The sequence below is a fragment of the Nyctibius grandis genome, chromosome Z (assembly GCF_013368605.1).
Source record: "Nyctibius grandis isolate bNycGra1 chromosome Z, bNycGra1.pri, whole genome shotgun sequence".
NCBI classification, from domain to species: Eukaryota; Metazoa; Chordata; class Aves; order Nyctibiiformes; family Nyctibiidae; genus Nyctibius; species Nyctibius grandis.
In genome coordinates, this window is record NC_090695.1 from 45,617,427 (window position 1) to 45,636,893 (window position 19,467).

The following is a 19,467-nucleotide window of genomic DNA, read 5'->3' on the forward strand; positions in this document are numbered from 1 at the left end:
CACTTCATCCCTCCAATTCAAACAGAATTCCTTAACTAGCATAAAAATACCCGAACTGCAAAACACAAAGGCAGACAGGTCCTTCTGCTGATGAATGCATTTTACTTTCAGCTCTTCTTTGTACTCCAGCTTACTTTTAGTTGCATTTACTACAACAGAGTGAATATCTGACTATGGTGTTTCATTATATAGGACAAAATGCCAAGAAATATGGATAAAGGTATTTGTACAAAAATAACAAAATCTTTACCTTCATACATGTTAGCAAATAATTCTATCCAGAGATACAAGGACCGGGAGGAAACAATCTGTTATTCTAGAATACAATAAAATCAGCCTTCCTTTAAAATATTCCTCATTGTACATTCACTGAACAAGTGTGAAGATCAGGAGAATTGAAATATTTTTAATTTTTTCCTTGAGAAATTCCAGAACAGTATCTTATTCCTTTCCAAAAACACAAAGAAAATTCAGCTTATATCTAGAAGCTGAAAGAGTTAACATTTACCACATGAAATTTCCCTTTCCTACTAAAATGAAAAATGTGTACCTTCAGCTCTTTCTCATCTCTGTGTATAACCTCGTGCTTCAATTAAAACCACATTTGAAAAAAATACTGAGAAATACATTTGTCCTCAATGCTACCATTAATTTACAATTTTAGAAATCAGGGAAGCAATACTGTGGACTTGTATTTTACCACTGAGCTTGAAAATCTCTGTTCAGTGCACAATCTAACCATTAGAAGGTGTGGTTCACATCAAGGAGAAATCCACAAGAACATTAATTTAGCAGCTATAGAAGACTAAAAGTTAAATAAATACCTTGCTAGAAAGACTATGCAAAGCAAAAAACATGACTACAGCAACACACCAAGAACTTATAGTCCAGGGCATAGCTGAATGTATCAAAATAACAGAGTGCAAGACTCAGACACCACATGTCCATGTACTGATTTCCCTCCCCCAACTTAAGATAATTATTGATTAGGTGATGGCTCGAGGCAATCTCGAAGGGGAAACATCTCCCCCCTACCCCCCGCCAAAAAAAAAAACACCACCAAAAACACCCTACCAAAACCAGAAGAGCTGCTAAGAAAAGAGTAATCTATTGATGGGAATCAACTCTGAAACCAAGAATACGAAAACTTATTTTATGCACATTCATACACACATATAGATATCAAGTCCTTGTCCGTAGAACTAATTACTGAACTACAAACAGCTGGAGAAAACAACTAATATGGGATTACATGTATGTACAACAAAGTATAAAAGTAATCTGAAAAACCTGAAAAGTCTTATAGGAAATAATTGAAAAAAAACCTACCTCAACCTGTTACCAAATGCAAAGACTAGCTCATTCATATAGTTAAGAAATTCCTGAAGATACCTTGACCTTCTAGATTGTTACCTGATTTCCCAGGTAGATTGTTACCTACTAACAATTTCTAGATTGTTACCTGATTTTCTCTACCACTGCTAACAAGGTTAGACTCTGCAAAGAGCGAAACTGAAAGACTCACATTCAGGAACATAAAAAGATGATAGTAAAGACTTACATTTAATCAAATTACAAAACAAGGCAAGGAAAAGACAAGCTTTCTAGACAACAGTCCCTTAATAAAAGCAGATAGACAAGTAGGAGTGGGTATTTAGAGGCTACTGATTTTTCTAACAAGCTAGTCATTAACAGATCTCAGAACACAAAAGTGTTAAAGAAAACTGAGTGCTATAAGAAATGTCACTACTTTGGAAAGAAAGGAAGTTAAATTTCTCTTGGAAGCAGGGCTGGGTAAAAAAAAAAACAGTCCCAGCATAACCACTGATAAAAACGTGCAGCCTTGAGCACACACATGCAGCTGGGGATGCAATAGTTCAATTTGAAAATTCACTGTACCACTTGCAACAAGACTCAGACTAAAACTCCACGTCTCATAAAACAAATTCAATGGGGCACCTTAATTGCACTCTAGGAAAAGGCAGATTTTGAAAATAAACTAGGAGTACTCCACTAGTTTGCATGATTATATAACCCATGTACGTTGTACAGAAAATATGAGAAACTTGCCTAATGTAGGTAAGAGATACTAAAAGGTGGTGCAGGTAGCAGACGGTATCTAGCTAGCTGTAGCCCATCAAGACTAAAACAAGAGATTGTTCTAAAGCTGTCAATGGAAAGATAACAGATCAGTTTATGGAATTTTAGCTTTGCCTCACTTACAATAAAGATAAGAAAAGAAGTCACTTTAGAAGAAATGACTGAGTCAGTCCAAGTAACACGACCACAGAAAAAGATTACAGAACACACCAAATCAAGTTCAAGAGTAAGAAGTATGTATCAAAGCAGGCAAACCACGAAGCAGTGTGAATAAAGTGCTGAAAACACTAAATAAAAATATTAAAAAAAAAAACCCACACAGACTGTAATTTAGCTATGAAATACCAAGATACAAAGTATAGCAGCATACATGCACTGCTTTTGTGCTTTGAATAGTGCAACAACTAGAACTCAGCCACAGAAGATTTCTGACTGAACAGAAATAGGTTTTCATAGTGACATCCCTTGACAGGACAAGGGGCAATGGGTGCAAGCTGGAACACAGGAGGTTCCACATAAATATGAGGAAAAACTTCTTTACGGTGAGGGTGACCGAACACTGGAACAGGCTGCCCAGAGAGGTTGTGGAGTCTCCTTCTCTGGAGACATTCAAAACCCGTCTGGACGCGTTCCTGTGTGATATGGTCTAGGCAATCCTGCTCCGGCAGGGGGATTGGACTAGATGATCTTTCGAGGTCCCTTCCAATCCCTAACATTCTGTGATTCTGTGATAGCTTATAATATAAAATATTGCCAGGCATCACTAATGGAATAAATCATTGAAAACTTATGAATATACTTGTTTAAAAGTAAAAACTTAAGAGCCACTGGATTATGCAATCTCCAGAAGTGTTTTATATAAGTATGCCAAATTCTACTAAAGTCAGCAAGAATGAGTCTGACCCTTAATAAAAGAATGTTTTGAGAACAAAGCCTGCTCCTTACTGTACGAAATTTAAATACTCCACCATCTGATACGTAACACCAACTCACTGAGCCCTCACTTCAGTAATCTTGTCAACATACCACCAACTTTTAAGTAAATCCAAGATTTAACAGGTTTCTCACACTGCAACAGATAGCTAAGTCTGTTCTCAAAAGCATGGTAGATAACAATGAAAACACATTCAGGATGGCTTTCCTAACCTAAGTCTGCTGTTTTCCTACTGTTACAGAAAAAGCGTAGTAGAAAATACACTTTTTTGCCTGTATCTGGTGTGCTTTTAAGGATGTTTGCATGACTGACATTACAACGTATCACTAGCTATTAACAGGAGTTCAAAATGAAGGCAAACAGAAATATGTCTGTATATAACTTTTACCACAGTGTGTCTTATAACTTAGACAGTATCCTAAAAGTAACAGTTTCTGAATTTTTCCTGAAGCTTCAAAAGGAAAAATTAAACCATGATAGACTGGTAAAGAAGACAGTGTGTAACAGGGACACCCAGCATACGAAGTGCAAAGCGTTAAGTGAGTTTAAAAATAATGTAAGTACCTAGATAGAGAGAAACTACTCTAACTGCAACTTTATGTTGAAAGCGAACACAGGACTGAATGTCAAGCACGAAGGGACAAAGAGCAGGTTCTAATGGAGTGTCGAAAAACCTGTTATAATTCTCTCTGCCTCCCTCTCTCCAAGAAAACAGATTAGTTAGATTTGCAGTTTGTGCTCTGTTTGTACCTGCATAGAGTAGTTGTCCAGAAATACTTAAAAAATAATCACTTTTTTTAAGAAGTCATACATGCTCATGACTCTACTGTACATGGCTACGCTCAACAGTCTACCAAAGCCAAATTACTGAAAAAATTTGATGTATGCTGTTTGGGTAAATTTATTTTGTTGTAACATCAATAAGCTGCAGCATCACTCAAGTATTTTATTTAACCACCTCTTCATCAATAATTAAAACTTTTAAATAAAAAGAACCTGTTGTGAAAGCTATCCTACATCTATGCACCACCTGCTGCACAACTGCTTCATCCTTTTGCTCTCCAGCTGCACGCTTGCGCAAACATTTTAAAGAGCTTGGCCCATTTCACAAGGTGTGCATCAGTTGCTAAACTAATTGCTTCAGATACCCACTGTGATCAATAGTTGCAGACTCTCATGCCTGATAAAACAGATGCCAGACAAGGAGTCTGTGAGTTTGCCCTACAGATTTATGCTCAGTATAGTACAAAGTTTAGTTTCAGTATTTTTTATCTTACACATTTTACCACTGCCTACCAGTTAGTAGTCCCCTTAACTTCCCCCAGAAAGAAGGAAATAAAAAACCTAAAAGTATACATTCAACAGCTTTTCCTTGGAAATAGGCATATGGACTCCTGTTTTGGGATATGACAACTGGCATTTAAGATTTTATATGCTGCACCTCTTACCAGGAGAAGCCTAAAACAATCTCTTGGAAACAATGAGACACTACCCCCTTTGGAATTCCTGTTCACTAACACAAGGTAACTTTATTCTCTCTAGATATTGCAGATGTTACCAAAATGTTAGAAGTTACTTACGGCTTTCCCCCAGGAATCCCTGCTAGATTTGGAGGGATTCCAGGTACTCTCATGTGAGGAGGAGGATCAAACCCAACCTGACAATGAAAAATTAATTAGTCTCACACTTGCAATTTCTCATTCAGCAAGCCCCTTTTCTTCACCCCCAAGATATTATGCATTTAACCAAAACGTGGCTTTTACTTACAGTATTAGAGAAGCGCATGCCCCTTCATGGGAGGGGGGAAACAAGACCTTTTCCCTAGGCATGCTTCTGCCAGAAGTATTCTTATGTGAACAGAAAACCAATAATGTATATCATGCATTCATACTACTGAGCGTAACACAAATACCCCTGTGTTAGCACAGAGCTAGCATTGGAACTAAGGGTCCGTGGTGTGCCAGCACGTTGCCATGCCAGCGCTTCTTAGCTCTGCAGCAGCTAGTGGGTACCCATGCAGACACAGTGAGGTGCTGGAAAGCAGCTTCAGGCCCCATCTGGAACCTTTGCATGGCTCCACACTGCACGGTGTGGGAACATCAGCCAAGAGATCTCTCACAGAGCTACATCACAGGGTGCAGACAAATTTGTCTACAGCTTAAATATACTATGCTCTCTTTACATACTGCAATTCCACTAAACTTTTATATTCTGAATAAATATGTACATCAAATAATCTAAACAGAAATTCTGGACCAAACAGACTTATTTTTTCTTCTGAACACCATACCCGAGTTAAAATTCTTATTGCTTTAAGGAGTACATATGCTATTTAGAATTTCCACATTTTCACACAAAAGCCCTGTTTACCATTTGAAAAAAGTAGCCATTATCGACAACAATGAGAAGATGACAAACTTAAATCCAATCTTGCAAATTTACAAGTAGGTAAATTTGTCTATGCATAAAGCTGCCATCAAGCTCGGGTTTTCAGAATCAGGCCCCTAGGTTATTCTGCTTGACAGCAGCTACAGCTACCATGCTCCACTTACTTGCTACACCCACAACAGCAACTATTCTTAACACACTTTATCATAGAGCTCTAAGATATGTACTGACCAACTTCTCATGTTGATTTCCACATCAAAACAGAACACAAGGACAGAGATGTAGATAAAAAGACTTCTAGGTGCTTCAAGATTAATTTGGCATGTCTGTACAGAACACAAATCTGGTTCAGCAAGGGAAAAGCAGATGTCTATGGCGCCAATAAATATGTTGTAGCTACCAAAACTACCTTTTCATTTAAAGCATAAAATAATTATTTGGCATTTACTTACCAGTCAAAGCACTGATGAAGGTGAAGAAAAAAGGAAACATATATAAATACACCAAGATTCTTTCTTTTTAAGGTGCAAATTTGGTTCTCCAGCCACGCAGCAAAGTGAAACACACAGTGAAGCTGCCTAGCCTCTGGCACTGTTATAACTTGAGAATTCAACAGTGCTAAATGAAGCATGTAGCTCTCCTCACTGAACCACAACTCACACAACTGAGATTGCATGCAACGTATGGCTTACCATAGGAGATCTTCCATAGGCAACCACAGCAGCTGCAGCAGCAGCAGCACTCATCTGGGGTGACATATTGTGCAGGCTGGCATAGGCTGCCCCTGGGCTGGTTAACTCTCCATTCATGCCAGCATGAGGTACCATTCCAAATGGAGCAGGGTATGGTCCTGCTACTGCCAATGGTGTCCGCAAACCTGCAGCTATGGCATAATGAAATCAAGTAGATTTATTTATATATTCCTGCACACAGGGAAGAAAACAGCCCTTTTTTTCCCCCTACAATACCTAACCTTCTCTCACACTCACACTGCCAAAAAACATTGCCATAATTCATCAGTACCACCACCTCTTTTCACTCACTGTAAATAAGATCTACTGAAGTCTGAACTTGCCGATTACTTCTAACAATCTCTTCTAGCATTACCTATTTCCATTTCTGCAGTATTTCCTTGTTTACAGTAATCTCTCCTTCGCCAAATTAAACAGTAAAGCTGACAGACATGGTTTACACAGCTCATGTCTGAAGCGACCATGTTGTACCAGCCTGAACAGCAAAAATAAACTTCCCCCTGCATTTGTCAAGATTTACACTGCAGCAAATATTAGTAGGCTCAGACAAAGAGCGAGAGAAGAGATTGCATTCAGAATAAGTACCACAAACTTCTGAGAAGTCTTTTTATATTGAATCCAGTCTCTGGATTATTTGCAAAAAAAAAGATAAAGACAAAAATAAGCAAAGAAGGATAAAAGACGGAAAGATATTCAAACTCCTGATAATCCAAACATCTGCTTCTCATCAAGCCCTCTCTTGATATCAAGAACAAAGCCATACATTTAGTTAACAATCGCACAGAACAACATACGTAAAAAAGAGATTCATTTTGGAACTATAAAAACAGGTGAGGTAATGCATTACCAGCTTGGTTAACCAGAGGATCCATTGTTGGAGGCTTGCCAAGGCCTGGACGAAGTCCTGGAGTTGCACTAGTGCCTGGGGTTGGCACGTCACTTCGAGGAGTTGGTGTGCTGGATTTCAGAACAGGCGTGCTGGCTTTTTCGTGCTGGTTTCATTAAACAAATTAAATGAGTATTATTTTTAATCCAGGCCATATTATACAATTTATCAAAACAGCAGCTGGGATGCTGGGCACCTACTACCTAGTCCTTCAGCCAATTTTCATAAATCCACGCAATGCTGACAAAACTAACTTGTGAGAGAGAAATGCTGACCTTTTTGATTGCTGCCAAAATTAAAATAAGAAAAGAATCATAGAAAGTTATTCTTACTTCTTCCATTGGAATGAAAAAAAAAATGCCTGAGCTAATTTTTTTTCAGGACAATAGAGTATGCATCACCAAATTATTTTAGCTTGAAATCATCACTGTCTCAATTATCATTGGACATAGCAAATCTAAGTATAAAAACAAAATACCACCATAGTTGATAGTATCAAAAAAAATTGTGACACAAAAGCTACAGAGAATCTGATCAAATTATTAGTGATACTGCAGGAAAAAGTTTTCAAAGTGTAACAGCTTATTTAGAAGAATCAGAGAATCACAGAATCAATCAGGTTGGAAGAGACCTCTGGGATCATCGAGTCCAACCGTTGCCCTGACACCACCATGTCAACTAGACCATGGCACTAAGTGCCATGTCCAGTCTTTTCTTAAACACATCCAGAGATGGTGACTCCACCACCTCCCTGGGCAGCCCATTCCAATGTCTAATAACCCTTTCTGAAAAGAAATTCTTCCTAATGTCCAACCTGAACCTCCCCTGGCAAAGCTTGAGGCTATGTCCTCTTGTCCTATTGCTAGTTGCCCGGGAGAAGAGGCCGACTCCCACTTCACTACAACCTCCCTTCAGGTAGTTGTAGACTGCAATAAGGTCACCTCTGAGGCTCCTCTTCTCCAGGCTAAACAACCCCAGCTCCCTCAGCCGTTCCTCGTAGGTCAGACCCTCCAGACCCTTCACCAGCTTGGTCGCCCTCCTCTGGACTCACTCCAACACCTCAACATCTTTCTTGAAGTGCGGGGCCCACAACTGGACACAGGATTCAAGGTGCGGCCTCACCAGTGCTGAGTAGAGAGGGACGATCACTTCCCTAGACCGGCTGGCTACACTATTCCTAATAGAGGTCAGGATGCCATTGGCCTTCTTGGCCACCTGGGCACACTGCTGGCTCATGTTTAGCCGGCTGTCGAGCAGCACCCCCAGGTCTCTTTCTGACGTGCCGCTTTCTAACCACGCTTCCCCCAGCCTGTAGAGCTGCATGGGCTTGTTGTGGCCAAAGTGTGAGACCTGGTACTTGTTCTTGTTGAACCTCATGCCGTTGGTCTCGGCCCATCTATCTAACCTGTCCAGATCCCTCTGTAGGTCCTTCCTACCCTCCAGCAGATCGACACTCCCACCCAGCTTGGTGTCATCTGCAAATTTACTGAGGGTGCACTCAATCCCTATGTCTAGATCATCTATAAAGATATTGAACAGCACTGGCCCCAGAACTGAGCCCTGGGGAACACCGCTAGTGACCGGCCGCCAGTTGGACTTTGCCCCATTCACCACCACTCTCTGGGCTCAGCCATCCAGCCAGTTTTTAACCCATTTAAGAGTCCACCTATCCAAGCCCCGGGCAGCCAGTTTGTCTAGGAGGATGCTGTGGGAGACAGTGTCAAATGCCTTACTCAAGTCTAGATAGACTACATCCACAGCCCTGCCCTCATCCACTATGCGGGTCACTTGGTCATAGAAGGAGACCAGGTTGGTCAAGCAGGACCTGCCTTTCATGAATCCATGTTGGCTGGCCCCGATGCCCCGATTGTCCTGCATGTGCCATGTAATGGCACTCAGGATGATCTGTTCCATCACCTTGCCTGGCACCGAGGTCAGGCTGACAGGCCTATAGTTCCCTGGGTCACCCTTCCGACCCTTCTTGTAGATGGGCGTTACATTTGCTAATTTCCAGTCAGCTGGAACTTCTCCAGTTAACCAGGACTGCTGGTAGATAATCGAGAGCGGTTTGGCAAGTTCGTTTGCCAGTTCCTTCATTACTCTGGGGTGAATCCCATCCGGACCCATAGCCTTGTGGGTGTCCAACTGGCACAGCAGGTTACTAACCGTCTCCTCCTGGATTACGGGAGGTTCACACAGCCCCCCGTCCCTAACTTCAGGCTCTGGGGGCCGAGTCTCCTGACTCGCAAAAGTTTCGAGTCTCCTGAGTTTCGCAAAAGCCCGGATAACTTCTTAGTGGCTATACACAGGCTATGCTAAACCATAAGCTATTGCTTAAGAAAAAATAAACAATGCTTAAGCGACTCTTGTACTTTATTATAAATTTACAACTCATTTGACAGAAATGTAGGAAATACAACAAATCAGACAAAGTAGAAAACATCAATAGGGAGGAAAGCTGAAAAATACTGCAAAGGTCTGGAAAAACAGTTGCCTGTTTCAGCTTCAAATGCTTAAAGCCATGTACTTTGCGCCACAAGTAGTTGTCGGAGAATGGAAAGTTAGACTTTACAAGAAAGAACAACACTTATCTGGACAACAGACTGCTACCCACCAGACTCATTTCTTTGGATTTGAGGGAAGTGGAACTTCCTGAAGAGGCCGTAGATGCTGGACTGCTAGAGGCATCTTTCTTCAGCAGGCGGGTTTTATCTATACCATTTTCACGAGGTGAATGAGTGGGACTTGCCCTTGGGGAAGAAGGATCCTAAAACAATGGGAAGGGAAGAATAGCACAGAATCGTGTCATGGGCTGGCATACAAACACCACTAAGGACTCTATGGGGAAAAAAAAATAGTAGAATTCAAGCAGTAAGTTTAAATGACAAGACATTTTGTCTATAGAAAAAAAGCTGAAATCCCTTCATCATTTTAGAGACATAAGTAAGTTCATATAGTAAGCAATCCAGTTTTATTTTACACTACATGTAATCAAACTGTTTCCAAGCATAGAGCTTGCAATCTAAGTCTACCTAAGTACAAACTAAAGCAAGCGCGCGTGACACGTGATAAGGGCAAGAAAGACCAACAGTAACTGCAGTGAGTTTACACTGTTTTTTCCATGTACATTCTTCACACACTGCTAGTGACAACAAACATTTCAATAATGTCTTTTAGGCCATACAAACCTCGCTCATCTCTGTCTTCAGAAGAAGAGGTAAAGATGCATGCTTTATATGCCATAATATCTCTCACTTCTTTCTAAATACCATCTGCAACTGCCTTGCTACTTAAATCTACAGGAAAAACTGAAATCACCTCTCAGGTGATTACCTTTCTCTCTTCCATAGGCATTCTCTGCATTTACTTTAACCTGAAATAGCCAACCCAGCCAGCTACAATGCCATCAGAGATCTGCAGGTTCTCCATGCTCCTTTGGCTCATGAGAATAGCAGCAGGGAGGAAGCAGTCCTCACAAGAGGGCACTAAGTTAACTGATTGATTATTGAGCAGTTTCATTGTAAGTAGGACTTCTGAAAGGATTACTAAAATCCCTAGTTGGATACCCATTTTTCTACTTGGCTGACATCATTTGGGCACTTGGAGCTGCTGAAGACATTACTCCTCTGTCAGCTTCTCTCCCTGTGCTTTCCACAGAGCAGAACCAACACTACCATATTCAGGCTCCCTAAATCTCTTTGTTGTATAAAATAAAAGATGAAGAAAAGGGAAGACCCATCCCTTTGCCTTGATGCCACTGCCAAATCTCTGCCCTGGAGAAAAAAAAATGGCTACAATCTCTGGAAAATTTTGTGAACTGACTGACTTCATTCTGACTTCAGCTGACTTCATTCTAAAAACCAACATTTCTGGAAAATGCTGTCTTTAACGTAGGATGTTAAAATACTAGTAATTTTTAAGGTACCAAAAATGTTTTTAATAATACTTCTACTATTAAACACAAGGTTAGGTACTGTCTTCCTTTTTCATTTGAAGATAGTAGTTTGAAAATCTCAGCCCTCCACCTACATCTCACCACAACTCTCTCCACTACAGAGCAGCTGTGAAGCATCAGAGCATAACTGTGGAGGGAACAGACCCGGACAAAGCAGTAAAAGGAAAAGCCAAGAGGGCAACCAGATAAAGCTCAGAGGAAGACATAGTAACTGCAGTACTAACAAAAAGGAGAAGTTGTGAATATTTTAACATATCCACACAGAGGATTCTTTTTCTTCTAACATCTAAATGCACTTTTCCTTTAACCTTTGGGCAAACGTTAAGACTACAAAAATGAAAAAAGTTACCTCATTGGATACATCTACAACCAAGTTATCGTCACTCTTGTCCCCATCACTGTCCTATTAAAAATAAATAAATATAGTGTTCATTTCAATTAGTACATTAAGAGCCCAGAGAGAATGACTATGCATCTACTCAGACATTTTTGGTTTTCCTAAACAAAAAGCAAACAACCTTTCATTAACTTATCAGCAATAAGGAAAACAATGAAAACAGGAACACAACACCTTGCTTCTGCTTCAATAATAAAACCCAAATAAGATAGTACTAGTTGAAAGGTGGTGGTCTCACCATCAGTGCAAGATGGTCCAAAGCTCCTTATTATCATCATAAACAGTGTTACTGCTACTCCTAAAAGAGAAGCTCATTCTGTTCATATGCTAATCTTCTGTGTTAATCATTTGGAAATAACTGCTTATGCATACCTAAAAAAAACCAAAAGATCTCAGAAAACTGGAGCTTTTTGGCATTTGTTTGATGAATCAACTTCCTTGAAATGATAGGACAATTCTTCTCCTTTTGCAGAAAGGAAAGTTTTGAAATAGAAAGTTCTGGAAGAAAAAGCTTCAGAAATGCCAAGGCATTTCAACATTTCTGCCTAAGACATTCCTAAATGGAGATTTTTTATTGTGGCTTGTCAAGCTGCATTTTGACTGTTTCTGTGTTCACCCGAGCTGCTCTAGTGCCTCAAGGTAGCTGTTACTCAACTGCCTCCTGGTCGCTATCTCCAAAATGGACTGGGATGCCCCAGTAGACACATTCTATGATACACAGTGGTCTAGTGATTTCCACGTGCACCATGGTGGTTCAACCAGAAGGTGACTCTTGATTCAAAAATAAAAACAAACAAAAAAATAAATGAATGACAAATGTTAAAATTTTCATGTGGGCATTTCAAGTTTGACATTTCCAATAACAATACTTTTAGTTAAAAAGTTTCTAGGCAAACAAATCAGACATAAAAGATTGCTCAAACTGTCCCCCATCTCTTGCTTTCAAAGGGTCTGGGCGATCACACTTAACACTGGCAGACAGAAAGTAAAACACCAGTTCCTTGCTCTCACTTCAGGCCATAAATATTCAAAAAATAAAAAAAACAAACCCTAAAAAAAACCCCAATAGGTAGTTTCAACCCTTCCCTTCTCGTTTAGCAGCTGTATACTGCTCCAAGAAATACCACAAACATACTAGCGACCCAAGAGTGCCACTGAAGACAGAATGGTGGCTCTATTTGCCACTCAGGAAGCTGTCCAGCCAAAGGGTGCAAAAGGAGAAGGAACAGGAAAGCTTCAACCCCAGTTATCTGCCACCTCTTGAAAAGTATGAAGCACCCAGAAGGCAAGAATAGGTTAGAATACATTTGAGCATGTGGGAGCACAGTAGGTGGGACACTTGTTCACCAGAAATACCACCCCTGAGGAGGGCAAAAATAGCTGCCAAGCAATGATTAAGTGAACTCCACTGACTTTGTCATCTTGAGAAACAGAAATTTACTGGGACTATCAAAGGCATCTCCTACAGCTACGATTAGTATCACAAGATTCTCCTCACTAACAAACCCACAGGTTGAAATTATACAGGTCCTAACATGAAAAATAGAAGTCAAAAAGAAAAAAAAAACAAACAACCTGCATTTTGCATCTTATTTCCAAAAGCAACAATTCCAACTACTCCTTTATCTTCCTTCTGACAAAAGCAGTACTTCCTTGTACCTACAAGGGTTTCATCTAAAATGGGCTTGAAATCAGCAGCTCTGTGTTTGCAGAATCAGGGAACCTTTAAAAAGAAAGATCTTCCAGATTAGAATAAATCTGGCACTTACAAATATCTTTGTTTTGCTCAGTTCTTAAGAATGCTTAATCTTCAGGTATTTAAAATGAAAAATACCCATAGAACACCAAACCCTCAAAGTTGAGGGAGTAACATGGGGAAGTTTGCCAAACCCTTCTGTAATCAAAACAAGATTATTAGAAAGTGGTAGAAATACAACTTGCAAAACTCTAACAGTACTACAACACCACAATGTCCAGAAAGGGGAAAATACCCCGTCTACTGTCAGTTGCTCCAGGAAAATCCAGTAGCTGCTCAGCGATATTCTGTGTCCAAGTAGAGAGAAATTACCCTATCAAATACCGAGGAAATAAAAGTGGCACCTGATTTTCTGTTTGGTTTCAGTAACCAGGAAGTAATTAGTGATGCGATTCATACAAACCAGACAATTTACCACATTATTGCTATGTCAAAGAATAACATCTTCTGTTAGATTTAAGTTCTGCTTTTCAGTACTCTTTCACACCAGTTTTTGTCTCTAAAGCCCGTTCAAGTATCATCCTGTGATTTGGCTGCGCATTTAGACTTGAAGATGAAAGCTTACGTGAGCCTTTTGAGGTTCACCTATGCCACACTGTTGTACTGAAGCATCTCGTAGAAACCAAGCAACAAGCAAGCTAGTAAAAAAATGCAGAACACAAACTGTGAACTTTTTGTATTTCAATTTGCTTTCTGCTGAAACTGCCATATCAATCAAAAGTAAACTTTAGAAAGTTGGTACAGCCTCATAATACATGCAATTTGCAATGGTAATTATTACTCAACCTGGTAATAGTTAGTATTAGAAAAATGTAATTAACCCCCCCCAAATCAACAAAATCCTCCATTTCAAACAAACCTGCAGATTTTAGAGTAGTCCAGAAATGATCTCTTGCTCAACCCTGAGAAATGTCCCAGAACACTTGTGAATCCCAAACAGCTACTTCTGGCTCGTTATTCCCTGTTGAGGAGTATTACTTGACAATAGCCTAAACTATTGAGTCACTACTCTTCCCACAACATGAATAATGGTCTCTCTGGCACATATATTCATGTACTACACCAGCCATAGGAAACACATTGCCTTGTTCTTCACAGCTCTTTTACTCCTCATACAAGCATAATATGTGCAAATAAATTAATCATTTCTTTGACACAGATTTGCTTACATAATGGCTGGAATCCTTATCATCCACCTTTCTCTTTTTGATGTCATTGGTATATTCAGGGCCATTCCTGCGTTTATCTGTGCTTCGCAGACTGTCAGGGACCAACAGAGAATTACTCTGTAAAGACAAAAAACAAGGTCAATCAAAAATTCCTTACAAGATTCCTTCATATATGCTTAAAAACTCAAACTGGATGTAATAGATGCTTTAGAAATGTGGTATCTACACAGTCTTTCATTCCATTTAGTTCAGCTCAAAGTCCTGCAGGCAAACATGTACACAGCTTCACGCATTCTAAGCAGCTTGGCTTTTCATTGTTCAACTTATCAAAAGTTTAGTTCACTTGTCAGTCACCATCTATTTAACTAATTAATTCAACTGAATTTATTGTTTAGGAGAAGCAGGCTTGCTATTTATTCATGAGCATGTAACAATGATTTTTTAATTTATTTTTTCACTATATAGATCCCATATAACAGAAGAGACTTACTAAATATAATCTGATTGATTGGTCACTTCTAGACTATAATAAATAAATAAATAAGGCTTTGCTATGTCTATGCCTGCAGGTATGGATATATGGCAACTTGCCTTTAACTATTAAAATAACAAATATTTACCAAATATGGTAATCGTTTGTCAGCTGCAGTAAACTCCAATTGGATGCCTTCAACAAATGTATTGCAAACAAAGACCAAATATTTTTACTTCCAGCATAACATTCACTACTAGTGTGAAATTAAGGCTAAAGTGTTGTTTAATCAGACTTGATCTGAAAAACTGAGGCCAATATACACACACAAAAGACAAAAGCAAAGACTAATCTTTTCCTCAAACTACATGGACTGCTTTCATTCATGCTAAGTTATGCTAAGCACAAACTGTTGACCCAAAAAGAAAGGCATTTTAGACATTTTTCAGTCACATGACAATTTGACATGCCTGCGATTCCCATCTCCATCTCCCTTCCAGCTAAAGCATTAAAACGTGTTACAATGAGTTCTTTTAAGTGCAGGATTAGCATATGCAAGAGGGCAATTTGTTCAGTGATGTGTTAATGCTGTGAACAATACTGAATGAGTTGAGAAAAAAATCTCCTTTCACAAAGACCTGGTAAGCCTAGTTCCTAAAAGCCAAGTACATGCTTACATAAATATATATATGCTCATATAAATATATTAGTAAATACGTATTTACACGCATATATGTATCTCTCACAAGAGAAAAGCTTAATACCGACATATATACTATGATATAAGTGTAAGCCCTAAAAGGAAACACTTAGCTCTGCCCAAGAGCCAGAGACATTTACTTCTTTATATATCATAAACATACTAAGAGCCACTGAATGGCTTTCCCTTTAAAACCCGGGGACGCCACAGTAGTTTTGCTCAGACATTAATGTTTAGTCCCAGGGAGAAGGAAAACAAAACGTTACATAAGGCAATCTGAATCCTCTTTTTCCTACTTCAGAAGCTGCACTTTAAAGCCAACTCTAAGCTCTTTTATTCATGACCATTCAAGCTAAACAAATGCCAAGGGGCTTACATAAAGCATATAGGAGTGTCTAATGAAATTCAGTACAAAGAAGCTCAAAATAATGTCTTTACTGCAATGTTTTGCAGCTAAAAGGTGGGCTCATTGGATCACTGAACTAATTGCCTTGACAAACAGCCTGAATTTAACCCCACATCTCCTCCCAGATGCACATAAACTCAGGGATTCACTGGTTTGAAAAACATTAAGGCCCATCTTCAACATTTTATTATTGAATCCATCGTGTCTGTAGCAGTAGAAACATCTTAAGAAGAAAGCTGTCAATCCAAACTTGACTACAGATTTGAGTACTGTAAAAGTCTTTTCTTAAGGATGAAAGTCTTTCAATTAAGAGATATTTCCCTTAACAAAAATAATTTTAAAAAATCTATTTGACTAGTGAAGAGCTTAGAATAAAACAATGAAGGTAAATGTAGCAAAGGGAATAAACTCAGTTTCTCATTTTAAATTGCCAAAATTAAGCGTCAGTACCGGAAAGATGGCAAAGGGGCAGCAGCTGGGAAAAATTCAGCAACCCTGCTATTTGAAGTTACTACACAGAAGTGCAGGGAACAGCTTGCAAATTTTGGCATCAAATATGTGTAACTACAAGGGCTGATATTTTTGTCTGGTTTAACCTACAATCTACCTAGACAACGCTGACAATATTCTGTACAGTTTGTCTTGTAGAATTTCAATACTGTGACACATACTTAGGAACTCCTAGGTATAACTACTTCCCACTGTGCCCTAAAATGCCAAACAAAGATTATTAGATTTGATTTTTTCCTCAAAACACTGATGGCTTACTTATCACACAAACATATAATTATAAAAATAATCTACAGTCCTCACTAGCCTATTCTGCAAAACATCTCCCCTAAGGTCATGTTTACACTGCCTTTCCCTAACTTAACCACATTCATTTAAAGCACTGTTCTCTGGAATCAGAGCATCCACGCTAGCAGCTGTTGTAGAGCAGCTTATTTCACAATCGCTATCCTGGCAGTTGCAAATAAGATCGTGCTGTTACTCTGGCAAAATTTACCAGTAAACTCAATAATTAAAAAGGTACTGTTTTGTTCCCTTAGGAGTACAAGGAAGTTCAGACAATTGTGACTAAGATCAGGTGAAGTATAACTTTGGATGAAAAAACAGCTTGCTACTGTAACTTACTACCATAATTCAAACGACCAATTTTGTAAGATTTCATTCAACAATATGAAAATATGCATCTTTTTTAGTAGTGCATGTGGTAGATCCAGAACATTAAAGTAACAAAGGAAATAAATGAAAATACAAACAAGAACTGGGAAAGAGATGATCATATAAGCCTTGGGCTATTGATATCTCTTACCAACATAAAGTTAAGGTTCAGAGAACAGTGAGGACGGCCTGCTAAAAGCCACCTTTCCTCATTTCAGCTCTGGCAGAGTTTATATTTGGTGTATGCTCACTATCAAGCATAGGGCCAGCTAAGAGACAGCAGCAACAGCTTCACAATGATAAGAGTTCTCCTTATCTTCTCTTTAAAAAAAAAAAAAAAAAAATCTGTTTAGTTCTCCTATCAGGCCTACTAACATCTGACTTATTTTCAAAAGCAGGACAAGCATTTTTATATTAACTATAATATTTATTTCTTTTTTTAATAATGCTATAGAAATTTTCAGTTGGGATTGATCTTCAATAATAATCAGTTTGTACAAAAAAGGGCAAAAAGATACATACATGCCTAGCTGATTTCCTAAAGAGAAACTGCATGACACCAGTTTTTGCTTTGTCTTAATTTCAACAGACTAACACGCATAATTGAAGATAATCCTTGCTTTCATACTAGGAGTTCAGTTTATTAGGGATTACCAATGCAACATCTGTAAATCATGAATCTCAGATCAGAACAAATGGTCAAAATCAATTTTATGTAAATGTTTTCTTTTTCTTCCGGTAATTCAGAATTTATTCACATGAATCCCTTTTCTTCAAATAAGTTCCGAAAGAAGAAAAAAAGCCTGATGTAGCACTGCTTCCTGTCAGTTACCAGACTGCATGAGGGCTGTACAACAAGCAACTTGGGATCCTAAAGCAACTTTGCTGCCAGCAGAAGTTAAACACTGAAACCACCAGCAGCAAATGTCAAATGAAAACCTAGTCATGATGCAGAGAGACACAGAGAGAAGGCAGGTTCCCTATTAGGAATCTAACGCACATTATTCAAATGCACTTCCTCGACTGCCATGCCATTCCCCACAGGAACTACTTCCAAACCACAAGTATGTGTGCCAGAAGTAGAGGCTGAGAGCCCACAGTACCTCATTTAGTCCCAGTTATAATACAGCACAGACAACTCACTAGAACATACAGAACTGATAATTAACTTTATGCTGATCATTACAGCAATTAAATAGTATTTACGTCACATCTGTGCTCATGGTTTAACTACACCTGCTCCCAATCAAGATATTCTCTAGTACTGGGCTACTTATCCCTCCCACTCCCCTTTCCCCAAAAGACGTGCGCACACACACACACACGCTTGCTCTGTGCTTGCCATTCACTGACTCGCTGTACATCCAAATCAACTGCACCCACCTGCCATTACAGCCAGTTCTTACAGCTGACAACTTGCGCTTGCCCGTATCACCAAGCAGGGCCACTGTGTTTATTTTACCGCTACACTGGACCTGTACTGCTGCACCACACACAAGTGCTATCTACAGATATCCATGTGTAGACAGGAACAAATGCAATCCCTTGTTGACTACGCAAAACAGGATTAAGTCTAACATCTACAACCAAAACATCAGTTGCTCAGCAGTCCCACTGCTCGTTGTCAGGACTCACTGGTAGGAATATAGTAGACATTGGAAGAGAGACTAGAGCTTAACCATCCCCCAGCAAGGCACAAGAAGATTGCACTTAAGGTTATTCAACTCAAGCATCACTTGAAATTCAACCTTCTATTTGTTGAACATGCTTCTTGCAAACACACATGTCAACAACGCAAAAGTTGACTCAAAGTCACAGAATCACAGAATCAATCAGGTTGGAAGAGACCTCAGGGATCATCGAGTCCAACCATTGCCCTGATACCACATGTCAACTAGACCATGGCACTAAGTGCCATGTCCAGTCTTTTCTTAAACACATCCAGAGATGGTGACTCCACCACCTCCCTGGGCAGCCTGTTCCAATGTCTAATGACCCTTTCTGAGAAGAAAATGACCCTTTCTGAGAAACTTCTGAGAAGTCAGTAGGTTTTGTTTTAAATTACCAGTGATGGAAAGCTACTGATTTGCTCTCTTTTCGCCCATCATTTTAAGTTATATTTAGACTAGTATGTTCATATTAGGAACAAGGAAATCTAGAAGCCTAAATGGATTTGAATCACTCTCCACATTGATTCAATAATCAAGAGACATTAACAGACCATAAGGCTTCTGTTGATTTCAGTATTTGCTAGCTAATGTTTATCAGAATCAGGGTAGACATAAAAATTTTATCAGACCCCCCTAATGTCCTTCGTCATCAGACTCATGCTGCTCTGTATCAGCTACAATCTAGACTGCAACGCAGCATCCCACAGCTCTTCTGTGT

The 19,467-nt window shown here is 39.3% G+C and overlaps 1 protein-coding gene across 3 annotated transcripts in view; it reads right to left on the minus strand.

Moving 5' to 3' along the window:
- Positions 1-19,467, minus strand: part of LOC137675816 (transducin-like enhancer protein 1) — a 78,167-nt gene that overhangs the window by 12,049 nt on the left and 46,651 nt on the right. For all 3 annotated transcript variants that reach the window (XM_068422041.1, XM_068422040.1, XM_068422038.1), the window contains exons 9-14: positions 14,338-14,454; positions 11,365-11,418; positions 9,675-9,827; positions 7,022-7,166; positions 6,115-6,305; positions 4,615-4,691 (exon numbers count right to left, since the gene is read on the minus strand). In XM_068422041.1, coding sequence (XP_068278142.1) covers positions 4,615-4,691; positions 6,115-6,305; positions 7,022-7,166; positions 9,675-9,827; positions 11,365-11,418; positions 14,338-14,454 — 737 coding nt within the window. The remainder of the gene's footprint in view (positions 1-4,614; positions 4,692-6,114; positions 6,306-7,021; positions 7,167-9,674; positions 9,828-11,364; positions 11,419-14,337; positions 14,455-19,467) is intronic.